Here is a 17,256-nt window from a genome sequence, read left to right on the forward strand (position 1 = left end):
TGACTCATTGAACTATTCAGTTAAAATACTTGGGTAACTTTTTCTTTTTGATCATCTGAATGATATTACAGAGGTTGTGAGTAATTCAGAAATAGCCGAGTAGAGGCTTAATATCTTCACCTCATCACCTGTCTAAAGGTTCAGCAGCTTTTTCCTAAGATCTAAATGTTCCCATTTCTGCCTGCTGGCCTTCCTTCCAGAGTCAGACAGTTTTATAATCTGTGCCTCATTCAGAAGCTCTCTATGTCTTTCCTCTCTGAGCTCCACACTGAAGATGGGCAGCTGAAGAGTTTCTCTAAGCTTGTAGGATTCCCTGGTCAGATCATTGGTGTTTCTGGAAGATGAGAAGCTGGGCATCTCTGAAGGACGAAGAACAGTCCAAGGAGGGTTCCACTTCCTCAGCTTGACTTCAAAGTTTTACACTGTAAATGCACCCACTCCAAATTCTTAGAAGGCTTGGGCGGTGGCCTGCAGTTGAAATTTTGGAGGTGATTAAGAATTCTAGCTTGGCATTCTGTTATCAAGCACAGACAGTAGCTAATTAAGTAAAGAAATGAACACATTTATCTGAATTCTGGCTTGAGGAACAGAGCACCACAAAGAAGAATGCTTGGCTTTCGCTCTCTAGAGGAAGGGGAGGGAAACACAAGACAATGGGTGAGAGATTCCCAACTCTGGGAAGTTATCCAGAACAATTTCCTGAGAAGGAAGAAGCCAGGCTCTTAAGGAGGGGCTGGAGCATTTCTTTTCTGGGCAGGAGGCCCTCTTTGATCTTCCTAGAGGGCCAAGCTAATTTCCCGAGCTCCCCAAACTGGAGACAATCTCCTTATCTTTCAGGTCTGTGGGAGAGGCCACTCTGGTATTTGCTTGGAACTCCCTGTGGGACCAGTGTCTGCCCAGTGGGTTAAGCAGGTCTTGGCCCTCGCTCCCAGATATTTCTAGATACAGATATTTTCAGACACTAAGTCAAGGTATTCTGCCTGCTCACCGTGTGAACTGTGCCTTTGTTCATGCCATTCTGGGCTCAATGTAGTGTTTGTGCCCACACAAACTGTCTATCCTCTTATCTGAGGCAGACATGAGGAATGAGCTTGAAGTTTCTCCCATTAAAGACACTTCCTGGGGCCCGAGAGATAGCACAGTGGTAGGGCGTTTGCCTTGCACTTGTTCCACCCAATACGAGCCTGGGTTCGATTCCCAGCATCCTCTATGGTCCCCTGAGCCTGCCAGGAGCCATTTCTGAGCACAGAACCAGGAATAACTCCCGAGGACCGCCAGATGTGGCTTCTCTCCCAAAATAAGACACTTTCTTCCTTGGACTCAATTAGGATGTGGCCATTGGCTGCCATGTGCTTGATTCTGTGCAAAGTATGGGGAACCCTGTCCCTCTCATTCAGGAAGCACCATAGCTGAGACACTAATTGGGGACACACACACACACACACACAGGAATCCCAGAACTCTTCTTTTCTTTTTCCTTCTGTCCCTGGGTTATGAATATTTCTTCCCATTCACTAGGACTGTTCCTTACAGATTATTGTGGGGCTCCTTGATTCTCAAACACTAGCTGTGGAGGGGAAGAGCAATGATTACAATTTTCAGAGACAACTGAGAAAAATAATCAGGGACCAGAGTGATAGTACAACAGGTAAGGGGCTTGCTTTGCATATAGCCAACCCAAGTTTAATTCTTCATATGGTCTCTCCAAAATCATGGCCAGGAGTAAATAGCCTTGGAGCACCTGGTCAGTGTGACCTAAAAAACAAAACAAAACAAAAAACAGCAGAAAACAAAACAAAGCAAAGCAAAGCAAAAAAACAAAGACTCTCATTTAGCCACAGATAATGAGAAACAGCTTTAAGAAAGGAAGCTATCAAGGATCTAATTGAATTAATATTTCCTTCGGGAGATTAGTTCCTTCTCTTGATGATGAAGCCAGCCCTTACCACATGTCAGCTCTGGGGAGTTTGTCCATGGACATTTGCTGTGATGTCTTTATTTTTGTTCTTTCAGTATTCAAGGAGAAGCCAAAACATCCTCCCAGCAGGGCCCAGTCCATGAGCTATGCCCTGGCAAGCCCTGATGCTTCATACCTACATGCCATCATGCGACTCTTCAAAAACCTCAACTTCGTGCTGCTGGTCATCACATATGGTAAAGTTTGAGACACATAAAGGTGTGTCCTTGAGCTGGAGAGCACAAGAACAGAGGCCCGAGTGATCTGTTAACTAAATCCAAATGTTCATATAGTTGTTGTCGAGGGTCAAAGACCTAGGTGTGCTGTAGGGTCTTTGTAAGTTCTGAAGACTTCAACTAGTGATGCCAGTGGGGTTCCCAGTAACTTATATGAAGTGGGGAGGAGTGAGGGGTCAGCCCTGAGAAGGGAATCTGCCACTTTTTTTTTCTACCCACCTCAGCCACCTGGTGAAATGACTGAGGGAGATCTAGGACTGTGGGCATAGCTATTAGCTGGAAAGTGAAGTCAGTCCTAGACCTTCTAGATCTGTCTCCTTGGTCTATCTCCTCCTTCTAGGTCTATCTCTGTCCCAGTAAAGAATTTCAGAGGGACAAGTAGTGAAATAAAAACAGGTTTTACTTAGAAATTCTGAGGAAGGGGGGCCAGAGAGATAGCAGAGTGGCAGGATGTTTGCCTTGCATGTAGCCGACCTAGGAGAGGGACCTGGTTCGATTCCTGACATCTCATATGGTTCCTCAGCCTGCCAGGGGTGCAGAGCCAGGAGTAACCCCTGAATGCCGCTGGGTGTGGCCCTAAAACAAATTAATTAATTAATTAATTAAAAACTAACAAACAAACAAAAAAAAGAAATTCTGTGGAAGAGGAAGAAGAGGCTAAGAAAAGTGCTTAATGAGAGCTTGGGCTTCTTCAGAGATAGTGAGAGAGGCCTGGTACACACATCAGTGGTAAAGTATGAAAGGATGGGCCCGGAGAGATAGCACAGCAGGTGTTTGCCTTGCAAGCAGCCGATCTAGGACCAAAGGTGGTTGGTTCGAATTCCGGTGTCCTATATGGTCCCCCGTGCCTGCCAGGAGCTATTTCTGAGCAGACAGCCAGGAGTAACCCCTGAGCACCGCCGGGTGTGGCCCAAAAAATAAAACCAAAAAAAAAAAAAAAAAAAGGATGAAAGGATGAAAGTTCACATTTTAAGAGGAGAGACAGGCCACATGTGTTGTGGGCACAATGTACATGGGCTGCCAACACACATGTGAGCACTTCCTTTTTTTAATTTTTGGTTTTTGGGCCACACCCAGTGTTGCTCAGGGGTTACTCCTGGCTGTCTGCTCAGAAATAGCTCCTGGCAGGCACAGGGGACCCTATGGGACACCGGGATTCGAACCAACCACCTTTGGTCCTGGATCGGCTGCTTGCAAGGCAAACGCCGCTGTACTATCTCTCCGGGCCCTAGAGCAATTCCTTTGTTCCAAGTTGGCTTTTATAGGGTTTTCACCCCAACCTGTCCCATGTGAGGCTCTACCTAGATAAGAGTTCTGTTGCTAGGGTTGTTGTCCCAGGTAGAGTTGAAGCAATTGTTTGTCTTCTTTGACATTCATTTCCTGGCTTTTGTTCTGGTTGTAACTTCTCTCCAAGGGACAGTCCAGCTTTCTCTGGGCCTGAAATGGCATCTGGTAAAGTTCTTATCAGACCCCTGTTCATGAGATGAGTCCTGGCAGCTTCAGGGCTAGTGACAAAGTACTGTATTTTTCATACCATAAGATACACTTCCCCCTCACCTCCCCCCACAAAAAAGATGCCTCTTATGGAGCAAATGCCACCTGGAGCTGAAGCCTGAGTGTAGGGGAGGAGAGCAAAACTAGGTGCGACTTATAGAGCAAAAAATATGGTGACTTTTCAATGCCATCTCTTGGTTTTATTACATCTAAGAACTCATTGCCGAAGGGGTGGGAGTGAAGGCTTTCCTTTGTATCTGCGTACTTCAAGACTACCGAATAGCCCAAGAATGGGGCTTTATGTCTTTTTCTCTTTGTAGGGTTTCAGAAATAGTCAGCTTGAATTTCAACAATTTATTGAATGAGTGAATAAATGAATGAAGTAATACATAATACATATCTGTTGGATGAATTCCAAATCCATAGTCTTTGGGGCCAGAGAGATACTCAATGGTAGGGCATTTGCCTTGCACACAGCTGACCCAGGACGGATCCGGGTTCAATCCCCATATAGTTCCTCAAACCTACCAGGTGCAATTTCTGAGCACAGAGCACAGAGCCAGGAGTGACTCCTGAGCACTGTCAGGTGTGACCCAAAAACCAAAAAAAGAATGTGCAAAATACATACATACATACATGAATCTTTTTGTGTGTGTGTGTGTGTGTGTGTGTGTGTGTGTGTGTGTGTGTGTGTGTAGTTTTTGGTTCACACCCGGCAGTTCTCAGGGGTTTTTCCTGGCTCTGTGCTCAGAAATTGCTCCTGGCATGCACGGGGGACCATATGGGACGCTGGGATTCGAACTGATGACCTTCTGCATGAAAGGTAAATGCCTTACCTCCATGCTATCTTTTTTTTTTTTTTTTTGGTTTTTGGGCCACACCCGGTGACGCTCAGGGGTTACTCCTGGCTATGCGCTCAGAAGTCGATCCTGGCTTGGGCGACCATATGGGAAAACGGGGGATCGAACCGCGGTCCATCCAAGGCTAGCGCAGGCAAGGCTGGCACCTTACCTCTAGAGCCACCGCCCGGCCCCACATACATGAATCTTGCTGAATAAACCAATCTTCAATTAGTCCTCCTCCATCTTAGTCCATTGATTGATATTTTTTTCCCAAACTCAAGACAGCATCCCCTTTTCATTTAATTTTCTTGAATTTTGTTAAGATAAGCTCACATATTTATGCTACTAGATTGGCTGGCTTTTCTAATCTTTTTTTTTTTTTTTTCTCCTGGTTTTTGGGTCACACCCGACAGTGCTCAGGGGTTATTCCTGACTCCAGGCTCAGAAATTGCTCCTGGCAGGCACGGGGGACCATATGGGATACCGGGATTCGACTGAGATTCGAACCAATGACCTCCTGCATGAAAGGCAAATGCCTTACCTCCATGCTATCTCTCCAGCCCCTGCCTTTCTAATCTTAACTAAGATTATTGGAGCAAACAATGACAAGGACTGAATTTTCATACCAAGAAACTGTCACTTATCAATCTACTCAACTCTACTAATATCCAGCTTGCATTTGACCATGAGTTTGATTCAAATCACAAGTCAATAATTGTGGGGCTGGAGAGATAGTGTGGAGGTAAGGCGTTTGCCTTGCATGCAGAAGGACGGTGGTTCAAATCCCGGCATCCCATATGGTCCCTGGAGCCTGCCAGGAACGATTTCTGAGCATAGAGTCAGGAGTGACCCCTGAGCGCTGCCGGGTGTGACCCAAAAACCAAAAAAAAACAAAAACCAAAACCAAAAACAAAAACAAAAACAAAACAAAACAGACAAAAAAGCAAGTCAATAATTGTGGAACCCAGTCTGGAGGAGGATAGTGCAGGAAGTAAAGCACTACTCTTGCATAAGGCCAAACCCATCAGTATTGAATCATATAGACTTTATGAAACATAAGAATTCTAGATCCCTGCCAGGAATCATCCTAGAGCACAGAGCCAGAATTAAATCCTGAGCATAGTCAAGTATAGGCCCAAAATGCAGGCAAAAATTATGGAACAAACACTTTTAATAATTATATAAAAAAGAGAAGAGACTGAATTGTGAGTTATTTTTAGCGAAAACCCTACTATATTCTTATGGTTTCTATCGGTTTACAAGCTATAATAAATTGTCTATATTAAGTACCAACGTTATTCTTTTGTATTTGTGTGTCAAGACTTTTCACATCTGATTTTATTTTATATCTGCCACATGTGTATGAAAATAGGTCCTGTCCCATGTAACAGTTGAAGAAGAAAATTTAGAAAGATTGGGTAATTGCTTCTCGGCCTTTTGGTTAAGATCAAGTGCAGAAAGATTGGGTAACTAACTCAAGATCATATACTTTTTGTTTTGTTTTGTTTGGGGTCACACCCAGCAGTGCTTAGGGTTACTATTGGCTCTGTGCTCAGAAAACATTTATGGCAGGTTTTGGAACTATATGGGATGCAGAGAATCCAACCTGGGTCAGCTGCATGCAAGGCAAACACCCTACCTGCTGTACTATCATTCTGGCCCCGGATCATTTACTTTGGAGCAGCAGAGGTAGGATTCAAATATGGGCTATTTCTTTTTTTTTTTTTTTTAATTTTTTTTATTTTTAATTATGAGAACAAGGATGCAAAGAAAGAGGACAAGGTAAAGTTACAATGGAAGGACAATACATAACATAATTCTCAGAAGTCCCCTTGCTGATATCCCAACTTTGAAATTTCATCCAAAGAACATTAAGATTGTAACACACTGTAATATTTCTTAACAGCACACAAGGCAATCTAAAGCCATAAAACTTACATAACTCCTTAAACATTATAGGCATAGCATTTTTTTTACATTTCCATATTCATGCATATTAGCTTAAGTTAACCTCAAATCTTAAGTGGGTTCTTTTTAAAGATTAGAGTCAAAGGAGCACAGCAAAAATGGTGTTAGAGTGGCAATTGTTGTTTGCATAGGCCCACCAAAATATGAGGGACATGGAAAGAAATAACCTTGGTCTAAATACAAAAAGACCCGACCCCTGAAGGTTCCTGGCACAAGACCAACTCTAGGCTCCAGGCAAGCTAGATTGTCCAATCCAAGACATTGTCTGTAGTGCCAACACACTTATATTTTTCACACAGTCTCTGTTGTTGGTATCAAGCTTCTGTATTAAAGATCCTGGAATCTGTATATCCAACATTGAAGTCAGGATGTGGAGTGTCCTCTGGTTTCACCTCACAGTCAAAGTGCAACGCAGGGAGCCCTGTCCTGTAAGCAGGTCGTTGTTGTTGTTAAGTCTTCTCAGTGTTAATGGAAGTCTCTTTTGTGCAGGACAATGTCTGAGCAGTGTAGAGTCTTCCTTGGTAGAGGATTGCTTCCAGGTGATGCTATAGACCAGCCTGGATGTTTTGTGGATGGCTTCCAAATATGGGCTATTTCTAAGGCACGAATTTTAATTGCCTGTTTTATAATTATGCCCACAATCTTTCTTGAGTTGTGCCAGGGTTTTATTATGTTATCAGTGGCCCATTCTAATCTGCCCTAGCATGTTTGCCCCGATGTGACAGTGATAAGAAATGGTACCATTGTGGGAGAGAGGCGAGTTCTCCTTCTCCTTTATGGATATAAGGCACCAGAGTCAGCTCGTTTCTCTGGAGCGCTCTCCAGATGATCTTCAACTCTTCAAGGTCATGTTCTCATTGCTCATCTTCTCCCAAGTTTCTCAGTTGTCCATAACATCTTTTGAATTCATCTATAACATAAAGAAGATGTTCGTAGTATCATGTCCAAATAAAGACGGTAGTATGAGGTGGCCCGTCATCTCAGTTGGGGCTGACTGCCCCTGGAGGGAAACATGGGTGAATGTCAGGGCTGATACCCAGACTGGGGTCCCCAAGAACTTCTGCTTCTTCCTAGAATTCAATATCTTGAGTACATTGACTTATAATCTCTGTAAATATCTGACAAATAGAGTATTTTAAGGCTTACTTTCGGTAGATTCTAGGGCAGATGCATACTTAATGAGGTTTTTTTATGGTGGTAATTTCCGGTCTTTTTTCAGAGCCTGTGGCCTTCAGTGTTTAGAGGCTGCTGGTAGTGGAGCTTAGTTACTGAATGATAGAAAGCAAGAAACGAAACTATAAAGTACTGGGAATGTTGCCTTTCTTCTTTGAATGTTTTAACTCTAGGCCAAAATAATTTCCTTTCAGTAGTATTATTTCTTTGGGGGCCACATCTGGTGATTACTCTGGGGCTACTCCTGGCTTGGTGCTTGAGGTGGGGTTTGTTCCTCTTAGCAATGCAGGATGGTTGTCCATGTGGTATAAACCTGGGCCTTACAAAACAACTCTAGCCTTGAGTTCTCTTCTGGTCACTCCTCTCTTGCATGGCTAGGTTTTTTTTTGTTTGTTTGTTTGTTTGGTTTTGGTTTTTGGGCCCACACCCCGGCGATGCTCAGGGGTTACTCCTGGCTTTCTGCTCAGAAATAGCTCCTGGCAGGCACGGGGGACCCTATGGGGACACCGAGGATTCGAACCAACCACCTTGGGTCCTGGATCGGCTGCTTGCAAGGCAAACGCCGCTGTGCTATCTCTCCAGGCCCTTGGCTGGGTTTTTTATGTGTGTTTAATCTGACCTTGTGGTTTCTGTCCCACACTTCTCATTCTTAACCTGTTTGGTTCAATGATAATACAGGAAACAAGCAGGTATAAACATCTGGAATGATGGAATGAGGACTTTAGATAATCTGTTCTTCCAGAAAACAGAAAGAACAACAATGTACATTGTCTAAAACAGACCCTTTAGAGCTTGCAGTCATTCAAGTGACATATATTCAGTGGCTAGCTATTGGTAAGAGGTTTGTGTTTTCACTTGCCCATCTCTGCTCTTCTCCCATTTCAGAGCTCTATAATAGGTTTGATCACCTGCAGCCTCACAGATATTTTGCTATGAAACAAGCAACTTTATTCACAGTCATGGGAACAGGACAAGCTTCCACCTCTGGGCCAGAGATGGTACAGGAGGTAGGGCGTTGCCTTGTATTCAGCTGCTTTGATCAACTTTGATTTGATCTCCAGCCCTGCCTATGGTTCCCCTGAGCATTATCAAGGCTCTCTCCTGAGCACAGAAGCAGGAATAGCTCCTGAGCACCCAACAGGTTTTACCCAACTCCCATTCCCCCACTACAGGTACCTAAAAAACAGCTTCTCATCTACAAGAGAGATGAGAAGAGTTTTTGAGCTCTTCCTGGAGCCCCATTCTGAAATACTAATAGACAGACCTGGCAGATCTATGGAAAGCCTTATTCATAGGACTTGCCTTCATTTGTCTTGAGTTGGCACTTGCTTTGTAATAAAAATCTATTTCCAGCACATTTGTTGAGAGCTATCAGTGACATATTAGTTGGGACAAACTGGGAGATTGCCTAAAAATAAAAAAGATGGAGAAATAGTCTCTGAGCCTAGTCCAGCAGTGATCCCTGAGTGCAGAGCCAGGATTAATCCCCAAACACTGCTGGGTGTGGCTCCAAAACATAAATACACACACACACACCACACACACACACACACCACACACACTACACACACACTGTTCAAAAGAAGAACAATAATAAGTAGTGCTAGATAGAAAAGAGGAATTTTCCCCCCCAGTATTGTCATGATATTTAAAATATCTATTAAAATTTTTTCTTAAATTGTGTGTGTGTGTGTGTGTGGTTTTTGGGTCACACCCGGCAGTTCTCAGGGGTTATTCGTGGCTCCAGGCTCAGAAATTACTCCTGGCAGGCACGGGGGACCATATGGGATGCCGAGATTCAAACCGATGACCTCCTGCATGAAAGGCAAACGCCTTACCTCCATGCTATCTCTCCGGCCCCCTTAAATTGTTTTTAAGAAACAATTTTGGGGCCCAGAGAGATAGCACAGCGGTTGTTTGCCTTGCAAGCAGCCGATCCAGGACCTAAGGTGGTTGGTTTGAATCCTGGTGTCCCATATGGTCCCCCGTGCCTGCAAGGAGCTATTTCTGAGCAGACAGCCAGGAGTAACCCCTGAGCATAGCCGGGTGTGGCCCAAAAACAAAAAACAAAACAAACAAAAAAAAGAGAAACAATTTTGGGGTCAAAATACACAAATTTTAGGGGCTACTCTATGCTCAGGGTTACTGCTAGGGTTGCTGGGACACTATTGATACAGAAGGTCGAAGCTGCTCCATTCTACATGCAAAGCATCAACTCACCTAATACTCTATATCACAAGATGTTCAGTTTTTATTTTGCTTTTTTTTGTGTGTGGATTTTGGGTCACACCTGGCAGTGTTCAGGGGAAACTCCTGGCTCCACGCTCAGAAATTGCTCTTGGAAGCACGGGGGACCATATGGGAAGCCGGATTCGAACTGATGACCTTCTGCATGAAAGGCAAATGCCTTACCTCCATGCTATCTCTCCGGCCCCAATGTTCAGTTTTTAACTAAAAATTATGATGCAAGTAAAGAGACAGGAAAACATAGAAACTATCTTAGAGAAAGCTAGATCATGAATTCACTAAAATAAATATATTCAAAGTCTCAAAGAAAAACATGTTTGACTAATGAAAGAAAATAAAATGTGGTATGTCTATTAAAAAAGAATATCAGGGACTGAAGAGATAGCACAGCGGTAGGGCATTTGCCTTACATGCAGTCGATCCAGGACTGATGGTGGTTCAATTCCCAGCATTCTATATGGTCCACCGAGCCTGCAGGAGTGATTTCTGAGTGCAGAGCCAGGAGTAACCCATTTGTACCACTGGGTATGACCCAAAAACAAAAAACAAAAAAAAACAAAAAAAAAAAAAAGAAGAAGAAAGAAAGAATATCAATAAAAACAGAAATATAAAAGAACTAGATGAAAAATTTGAAGTTGAAAAGTACTATGTAACTGGATCTAGAAAGATAAAATAGCTGACAAGAGTTCTTGTCTTGTATGTGGCCATCCCTAATATGTTCCCTGACACCTCATATAGTCCCGTGAATATTCCAGGAGTGATTTCTGAGCCCAGAGCCAGGAGTAAACCTTGAGTACCACTGAGAGTGACCACCTCCCCCAAGAAAAAGAAAAGTTCGATGACTGAAATAAAAAGTTACGTGTGCTCAACATTCAGATTTGAGTTACCAGAAGTGTATGTGAACTTGAAGATAGGTGTTCTCATCTGAAGAACAGTGAAGGAAGAATGAAAGAAAATAAACAGAAATCTTGGGTTTGCTAACATGCAGAATGAGAGTCAAGAAAGAGAGAAAAAGATAGAAGTAAATTATCATTTATTTGCGATCACATAAACTGGAAAAAAATTTAGTTCGGAACCCTCTGGTTTCAGTTGACTTTGTTATGTATACATTTCCTTTGAAGGCCTGGAATTGTGCTGGTGAAGAGTTAAACTAATGTGGACATTTGTACATATTTTGTTCTGGTCACAGAACCAGAGCCTTGTGTCCTGAGTAGCAAAGTCCTTGGTGACAGGCCTCTGCCAAGAAGGAAATGGTTCTTGGCTGAATCACAGAGATGAACCAAATGATCTAGAGACATTACTGTGCCTGGACTATGTTAAATGCTTCGTATGGAACATCACTTGTCTTCAGAACATTCCTTGACGGGGGTGAAGCCCTAACTCCAGTCCATTCTAAGCCTGAGGAAACCGAACCTCTCAGAGATCTACTTCTTTGCCGAAAAGCTAACAAGGCAGAGCTTGTCAGAGCTTGTCAGAGCTTGTCAGCCTTTGTATAAGCCTTGTCAGCCTTAGACCCTCTTCTTCACCCTTGTCCTATTTTTTTTTTTTTTTTTTGGTTTTTTGGGCCACACCTTGCGTTGCTCAGGGGTTACTCCTGGCTGTCTGCTCAGAAATAGCTCCTGGCAAGCACGGGGACCATATGGGACACCGGGATTCGAACCAACCACCTTTGGTCCTGGATCGGCTGCTTGCAAGGCAAACGCCGCTGTGCTATCTCTCCGGGCCCACCCTTGTCCTATTTTGCCTCTCTATGCAGAGTAGACACTTTTAGAGGGAGCAGGAGAGATAGCACAATGGTAAGGCAATTTGCCTTGCATTCGGCGACCTGGGTGGACCCAGGTTTGATTCCTGGCATTCCATATGGTCCCATGAGCCTACCAGGAGTGATTTTTGAGCACAGAGCCAGGAGTAATGCCTCTGAGCACCTCTGAGTGTGGCCCAAAGAGAAAAAAAATAAAAGAAGAAGAGGAGGAGGAAGGGGGGGGAGGAGGAGGAAAGAAGAAGAGGAGGAGGAGGAGGAATATTTTAGAGATAATGGGATGACTTTCCTTCACCTACTGGTGGACTGACAGCAGGAGGAGGAGGAGGAGGAGGAAGAGGAGAAGGGGAGGGGGTAGGGAGGAGGGGGGAGGAGGAGGAGGAGGAGAAGAATCTTTTAGAGATAATGGGATGACTTTTCTTCACCTACTTACCTGACTGGTGGACTTAGGACTTAGGGAAGTGTGTCCTTTCTCGCTTTCACTCCCCCAAAGATCAATCATAAAGGGGTTGCTCTCCTATGATTGGATCTAGAGTTTGAGAATTTTGGGGACCAACTCTGGGGTTGAGGAATAATGTGCCCTTAGAGTTTATAGACCGTATGTAAAGACAGTATTTGGCCATTAGTCTTCCTGGAATCTCTGTTTCTTCCATTTTCTTTGCTTCACATTTAAAAAGGCGAAACCAAGAGCCTCTGAATTTATGCTTTAAAACTCTAAGCGGGGTCAGAGCAATAGCACAGTGGTCGGGCATTTGCCTTGTATGCAGATGACCCAGGACAGACTCGAGTTCGATCCCTGGCATCTCATGGTCCCTTGAAACTGCCAGGAGAGATTTCTGAGTGCAAAGCCAGGAGTAACACCTGAACACTACTCGGTGTGACTCAAAAACCAAACCAAACCAAGACAAAACAACCCCCCCCCTAAAAAAAACTAAGCAGTTCTTCAGTATCTCTACCCAGCATGGCAATTTCCAGCTGGATTATAAAGAGGTGAATAGCTCCTACATTTCTATGATGTTTTATTTATTTATTTGTTTATTTGGGTGGTGTTTTTGGGTCACACCCGGCAGTGCTCAGGGGTTACTCCTGGCTCCATGCTCAGAAATTGCTCCTGGCAGGCACAGGGGACCATATGGGACGCAAGGATTCGAACGGATGACCCTCTGCATGAAAGGCAAACACCTGGGCCCGGAGAGATAGCACAGCGGTGTTTGCCTTGCAAGCAGCCGATCCAGGACCTAAGGTGGTTGGTTCGAATCCCAGTGTCCCATATGGTCCCCCGTGCCTGCCAGGAGCTATTTCTGAGCAGACAGCCAGGAGTAACCCCTGAGCAACAGCCAGGTGTGGCCCAAAAACCAAAAAAAAAAAAAAAGAAAGGCAAACACCTTACCTCCATGCTATCTCTCCGGCCCCAGATGTTTTTATTTTTCATTTTATTTTAGATTTACTATTATTATTTTGAAATTTGGGGGGACCTCACACAGTGCTGCTAAGGTTTTTACTTTCCTGGCTCTGCACTCAAGAATTACTGATGATGGTTCTTGAACCCAGGTTGGCCAAGTGCAAGCCATACATCCTACCTGCTCTACTATTGCTCCAACCCTACTGGGTGTTCTCTCTTTTGTATGCATCTGAAGAGCTGGAAACCAGGCAGATGATAGCATTTCATAGGTCAGAGCCTTTAATGCTGAACTGGAGAGTTGGCATGCAAGGAAGGGAAGGTCTGAGTTTTGGTCTCAGCTTTGCCAGTTCCAGATGGTACTATTTTGACCCATCTTGTGTCCACCCTTTGTCTCTAATTATCTTCTATTCTCTTCTCATTGGAATGACTTGAATAGAAATGAAAACTTTTAAAGCAACTATGATTAAAGTCCCTGCCATGTGCATATTGCCAGCAGAAAACTTGCTGGTTTCTCATCCCCTTTCCCTTGCTCAGAGCTAGATCTCAATAAGGTAGGGAGTAGCTCTTTTACAGCTGCTATTATGTGTCCTGTATTATATTTGTGTTGGTTTTTCTAAATTATTCTCCAAGTTGCTGCCCTGCAGCTTGGACCTAAAGTTCAATGCTAGATTTGAAGATTTTGAAAAGTTCCTGGAATCCATCCCAATGTAGCTGATTTTTCCTGAAGGATTTCTAACCTTACCCTTAGAGGAAATTTGTGAGATAAAATAAGGAAAATGCAACTAAATGTGAATTTTAGCTAGGCAACTTCATTTTACTATGATTGTGTCTTACATCAAACACATATTTATGCTAAAAAAGAATTTACCTTCTGAACATCATATTTAGCTGTGTGGATTATTTGCTTCTATTTTGTTTTGCTTTGTTTTTCAAATTGAAATTTTGGACCAAACCCAGCAAGACTTACTTCTGGCTCTGTGTTCAGAGGTCATTCCTGGCTGTGATGGAGATCAAATCAGGGATGGCTGCTTGCAAGGCAAATGCCTTTAACTCCTTACTATCCAGCTCTACAACTCAGCTTTTAATCAATAACTTCCGTATCTTGGTTAGCAGCGAGGCTGAGTCTCCAATGTGGGTGCTGTGGACCATTGTCATGGTCTCTTATTCCAGCTTCCTCACACTATCTGGGAGCTGATCTTTGTGTTCTGTTTTATTGCTGTGCCAAAAACTGACCCCAAGACTCATTCACACAAGGCCCACACTCTTCTAAGTGTGGAGTCCCACTTAGTAAGCCACATTTCTGACCTGGGTCTCTTTCCTCAATGTTTATGGCTATTCCCAAGGTCATTTCTTCCCATTGAATTTAAGAAATGTCCAAGGTGTAAATTTCTGGTTACTGAACCCAATCCCAAGAGTCCTATTTAGTAGACCCAGGAATGAGCATAGTGTTCTGCAATTTGGGGGTGGAGACTGGGGTACAGTTTGGGTCACACCTGGCGGTGCTCAGGACTCACTCTGGCTCTGTGTTCAGAAATCACTCCTGGTAGTGCACAGGGAACCCTATGTGGTGCTGACGATGGACCCTTGCCTGGGTCAGCAAGGCAAAGGCCCTAACTCTGAACACACACACACACCCAACCTGCAATTTAAGCTCAAAGGCCTTGTGATGCAAGTGCTCTTCGATCATCACTTGAAAATCTGGTACTGATTCAGGTTGATGAATTCTATTTGATCTCCCCAACAGGTTTGCACACCCTTTTCTTGTGTTATAGTCCATGGAAGGGCAGGTCTTTTATTTTATTTTAATTAATTAATTAATTTAATAACCCCAGGCAGTGCTCAGTGGTTACTCCTAGCTCTGAGCTCAGAATCTTTCCTGGCAGGCTCTGGGGACCATATGAGATGCCAGGATTTGAACTGCGGTCTGTCCTGTGTTGGCTGCGTGCAAGACAAATGCCTTACCGCTACGTTATCACTCAGGCCTCAAAGGCAGGTCTTTGAGGGTGTCTTCCCTGTGCTCTCACCATTTCTAAGTTTGTTCCTGCCTTGGCTGCTCCTGAATCTTCGTGTTCCTCTGAGAACCACTCTTGTAGGCAAGTGCATTCTGGCTCTGCAGATTGGCTTACCTGCCTACTGGTGGGCGGCGAACAGACCATGTGCTCGAAAAATGTATCTTGCTGCTGACCATCCTAGGACCTGGGGAGGGGGCTTCTCATATACCATTGTTCCCCAAACCATTTTCAAGCTCCTAAATCTTCTAGGTGCACCGGAAGGAATCAATGAGAATATGACCAAACCTCTAAGATGAACTCCTTTCCCCTTCTCTCTACCCCACCCTAGCTAGGATTTGGTGTCCTCTCTAGTAGGCATGCAGGCATAATGTAGACATAGTGTGGGCATCTGGTGGAGCCCAGAGACCTCAGACTTGAGCACTGGATGAATTTTTAAGATTTGTTTACAGTTTGCTAGCCTCTCAGGCTTCTGCTGCCATGGGCTGGGTTAGAGTCAGGAATGTGCATTTCTGGTTTTTGAGCATCCAGTGGCGTTCAGGGGTTACTCTTGGCTCTGCACTCAGAAATAGCCCCTGTCAGGCTGAAGGACCATAATGAATGCCGGGAATCAAACCAGGTCCCTCCCAGGTTGGCCGCATGCAAGGCAAATGCCCTACCATGGTGCTATCTCTTCAGCCCTACTTTCTCTCTTTATAATAGGTTCTGCTCCCTTGTCCTTTGTACTTGGGCTTCCAAGCTGAGGACAAAACTGCTCACAGTTCTCAAGAGGTCTGGAGTAATAGTATGACACAAAGGGCCTTTGCCTTGCACACAGCCAGTGTGTGATCCTCAGTGTCCCATACGGTTCCCTGAGCCTGCCAGGAATAATTCCTGAGTGCCGAGCCAAGAATAACCCCTGAGCAATGCTGGGTGTGGGCCCCTGTCCCCTCAAAATATAACTACTCACTGAAGCTGAGCATAGCTGAGTGGCCCTTGTCCCCTTTGCTACAGTACTGGGTGGAGGTGCTGGGAGGAGCCATCCTGTCCACTACCTTCCCTGTGCCCTCCCCAGGAATGTGTCTCCATACAGACCCTTTGGAAGGTGAAATAGAATTTTTTTTGAGTGGCTGGGTGTGTGTATAAAGGTTAACCTGAGGTAAAAGTTGTGTAAGAAGGTGTGGAGAGCCTCAAAGTCCCCAGGGCCGTCAACCTGGTGGTTGTTAGGACAGTGGGTGGCATTTCTCTCCTGGCCCCCCTCCTGTGGCCCTGTGTCACTCATGAGGTGGCATTAAGCCCAGTCTGGTTGCAAGTATCCGAAGGTGACCCTTTGGGGAGGCTGGACTGGGATCCTGAGCCCGGGGAATCTGGTGGAGTAGGTTCCTGGAGATGGAAAGCAGAGTAGTTAGGATTGAAAACTCTAGGTGTCAGAACCAGCCCCATGGGGACCAGTGTGATAGCACAGTGGTAAGGCATTTGCCTTGCTTGTGGCTTACCCAGAACAAATGCAGGTTCAATCCCTGGCATCTCATATGGTCCCTCGAGCCTGCCAGGAGCGATTTCTGAGCACAGAGCCTGGAGTAAACCCTGAGTGCCACCAGGTGTGGGCCAAAAAAAAAAAAAAAAAAAAAAGAAACAAACAAAAAGAACCAATCCCACAGCCGCTTTCCATGGTGGTGATTGTAGGCCTGACCTGGCTTGGCCTTCCCTTCCCCCGAGGTCTTATTCTTCTGGGAATCTGATATGTCATAAATCAGCGGCTGCTGAGACAAACAAGCTCTGGTGATAGTGACAACTGTGAGGGACTGGGGTCTCTTGAATCTGAGAGAAAGACATCCTAGGAGCTGGCCTCAGAGGCCTGTCCTTTATGGGAACCTGATAGAGTCATTGCAAGTTCTAGACATGCCTGCAGGGTGCTAAAACAGGTAGTTAAGGCTGCCCTTCCCTATACTGCAGTGGTCCTCAAACTATGGCCCATGGGCCACATATTGTATTTGTATCTGTTTTGTTTCTTCATTGCAAAATAAGATATATGCAGTGTGCATAAGAATTCGTTCATAAGTTTTTTTTACTATAGTCATACCCTCCAATGGTCTGAGGGACAGTGAACTGGCCCCCTGTTTAAAAAGTTTGAGGACCCCTGCTACTGGAACCATCACCCTGGTGGCCGAGGCTGCTATGACCTGTAGT

At 44.6% G+C, this 17,256-nt stretch overlaps 1 protein-coding gene across 1 annotated transcript in view; it reads left to right on the forward strand.

Annotated features, from left to right (window-relative positions):
• The window catches only part of FLVCR2 (FLVCR heme transporter 2), a 70,502-nt gene that overhangs the window by 32,899 nt on the left and 20,347 nt on the right, over positions 1–17,256 (forward strand). Inside the window, exon 3 of the mRNA XM_049770542.1 lies at positions 2,014–2,154. Coding sequence (XP_049626499.1) covers positions 2,014–2,154 — 141 coding nt within the window. The remainder of the gene's footprint in view (positions 1–2,013; positions 2,155–17,256) is intronic.

Source organism: Suncus etruscus, chromosome 3 (assembly GCF_024139225.1).
Source record: "Suncus etruscus isolate mSunEtr1 chromosome 3, mSunEtr1.pri.cur, whole genome shotgun sequence".
Classification (NCBI taxonomy): Eukaryota; Metazoa; Chordata; class Mammalia; order Eulipotyphla; family Soricidae; genus Suncus; species Suncus etruscus.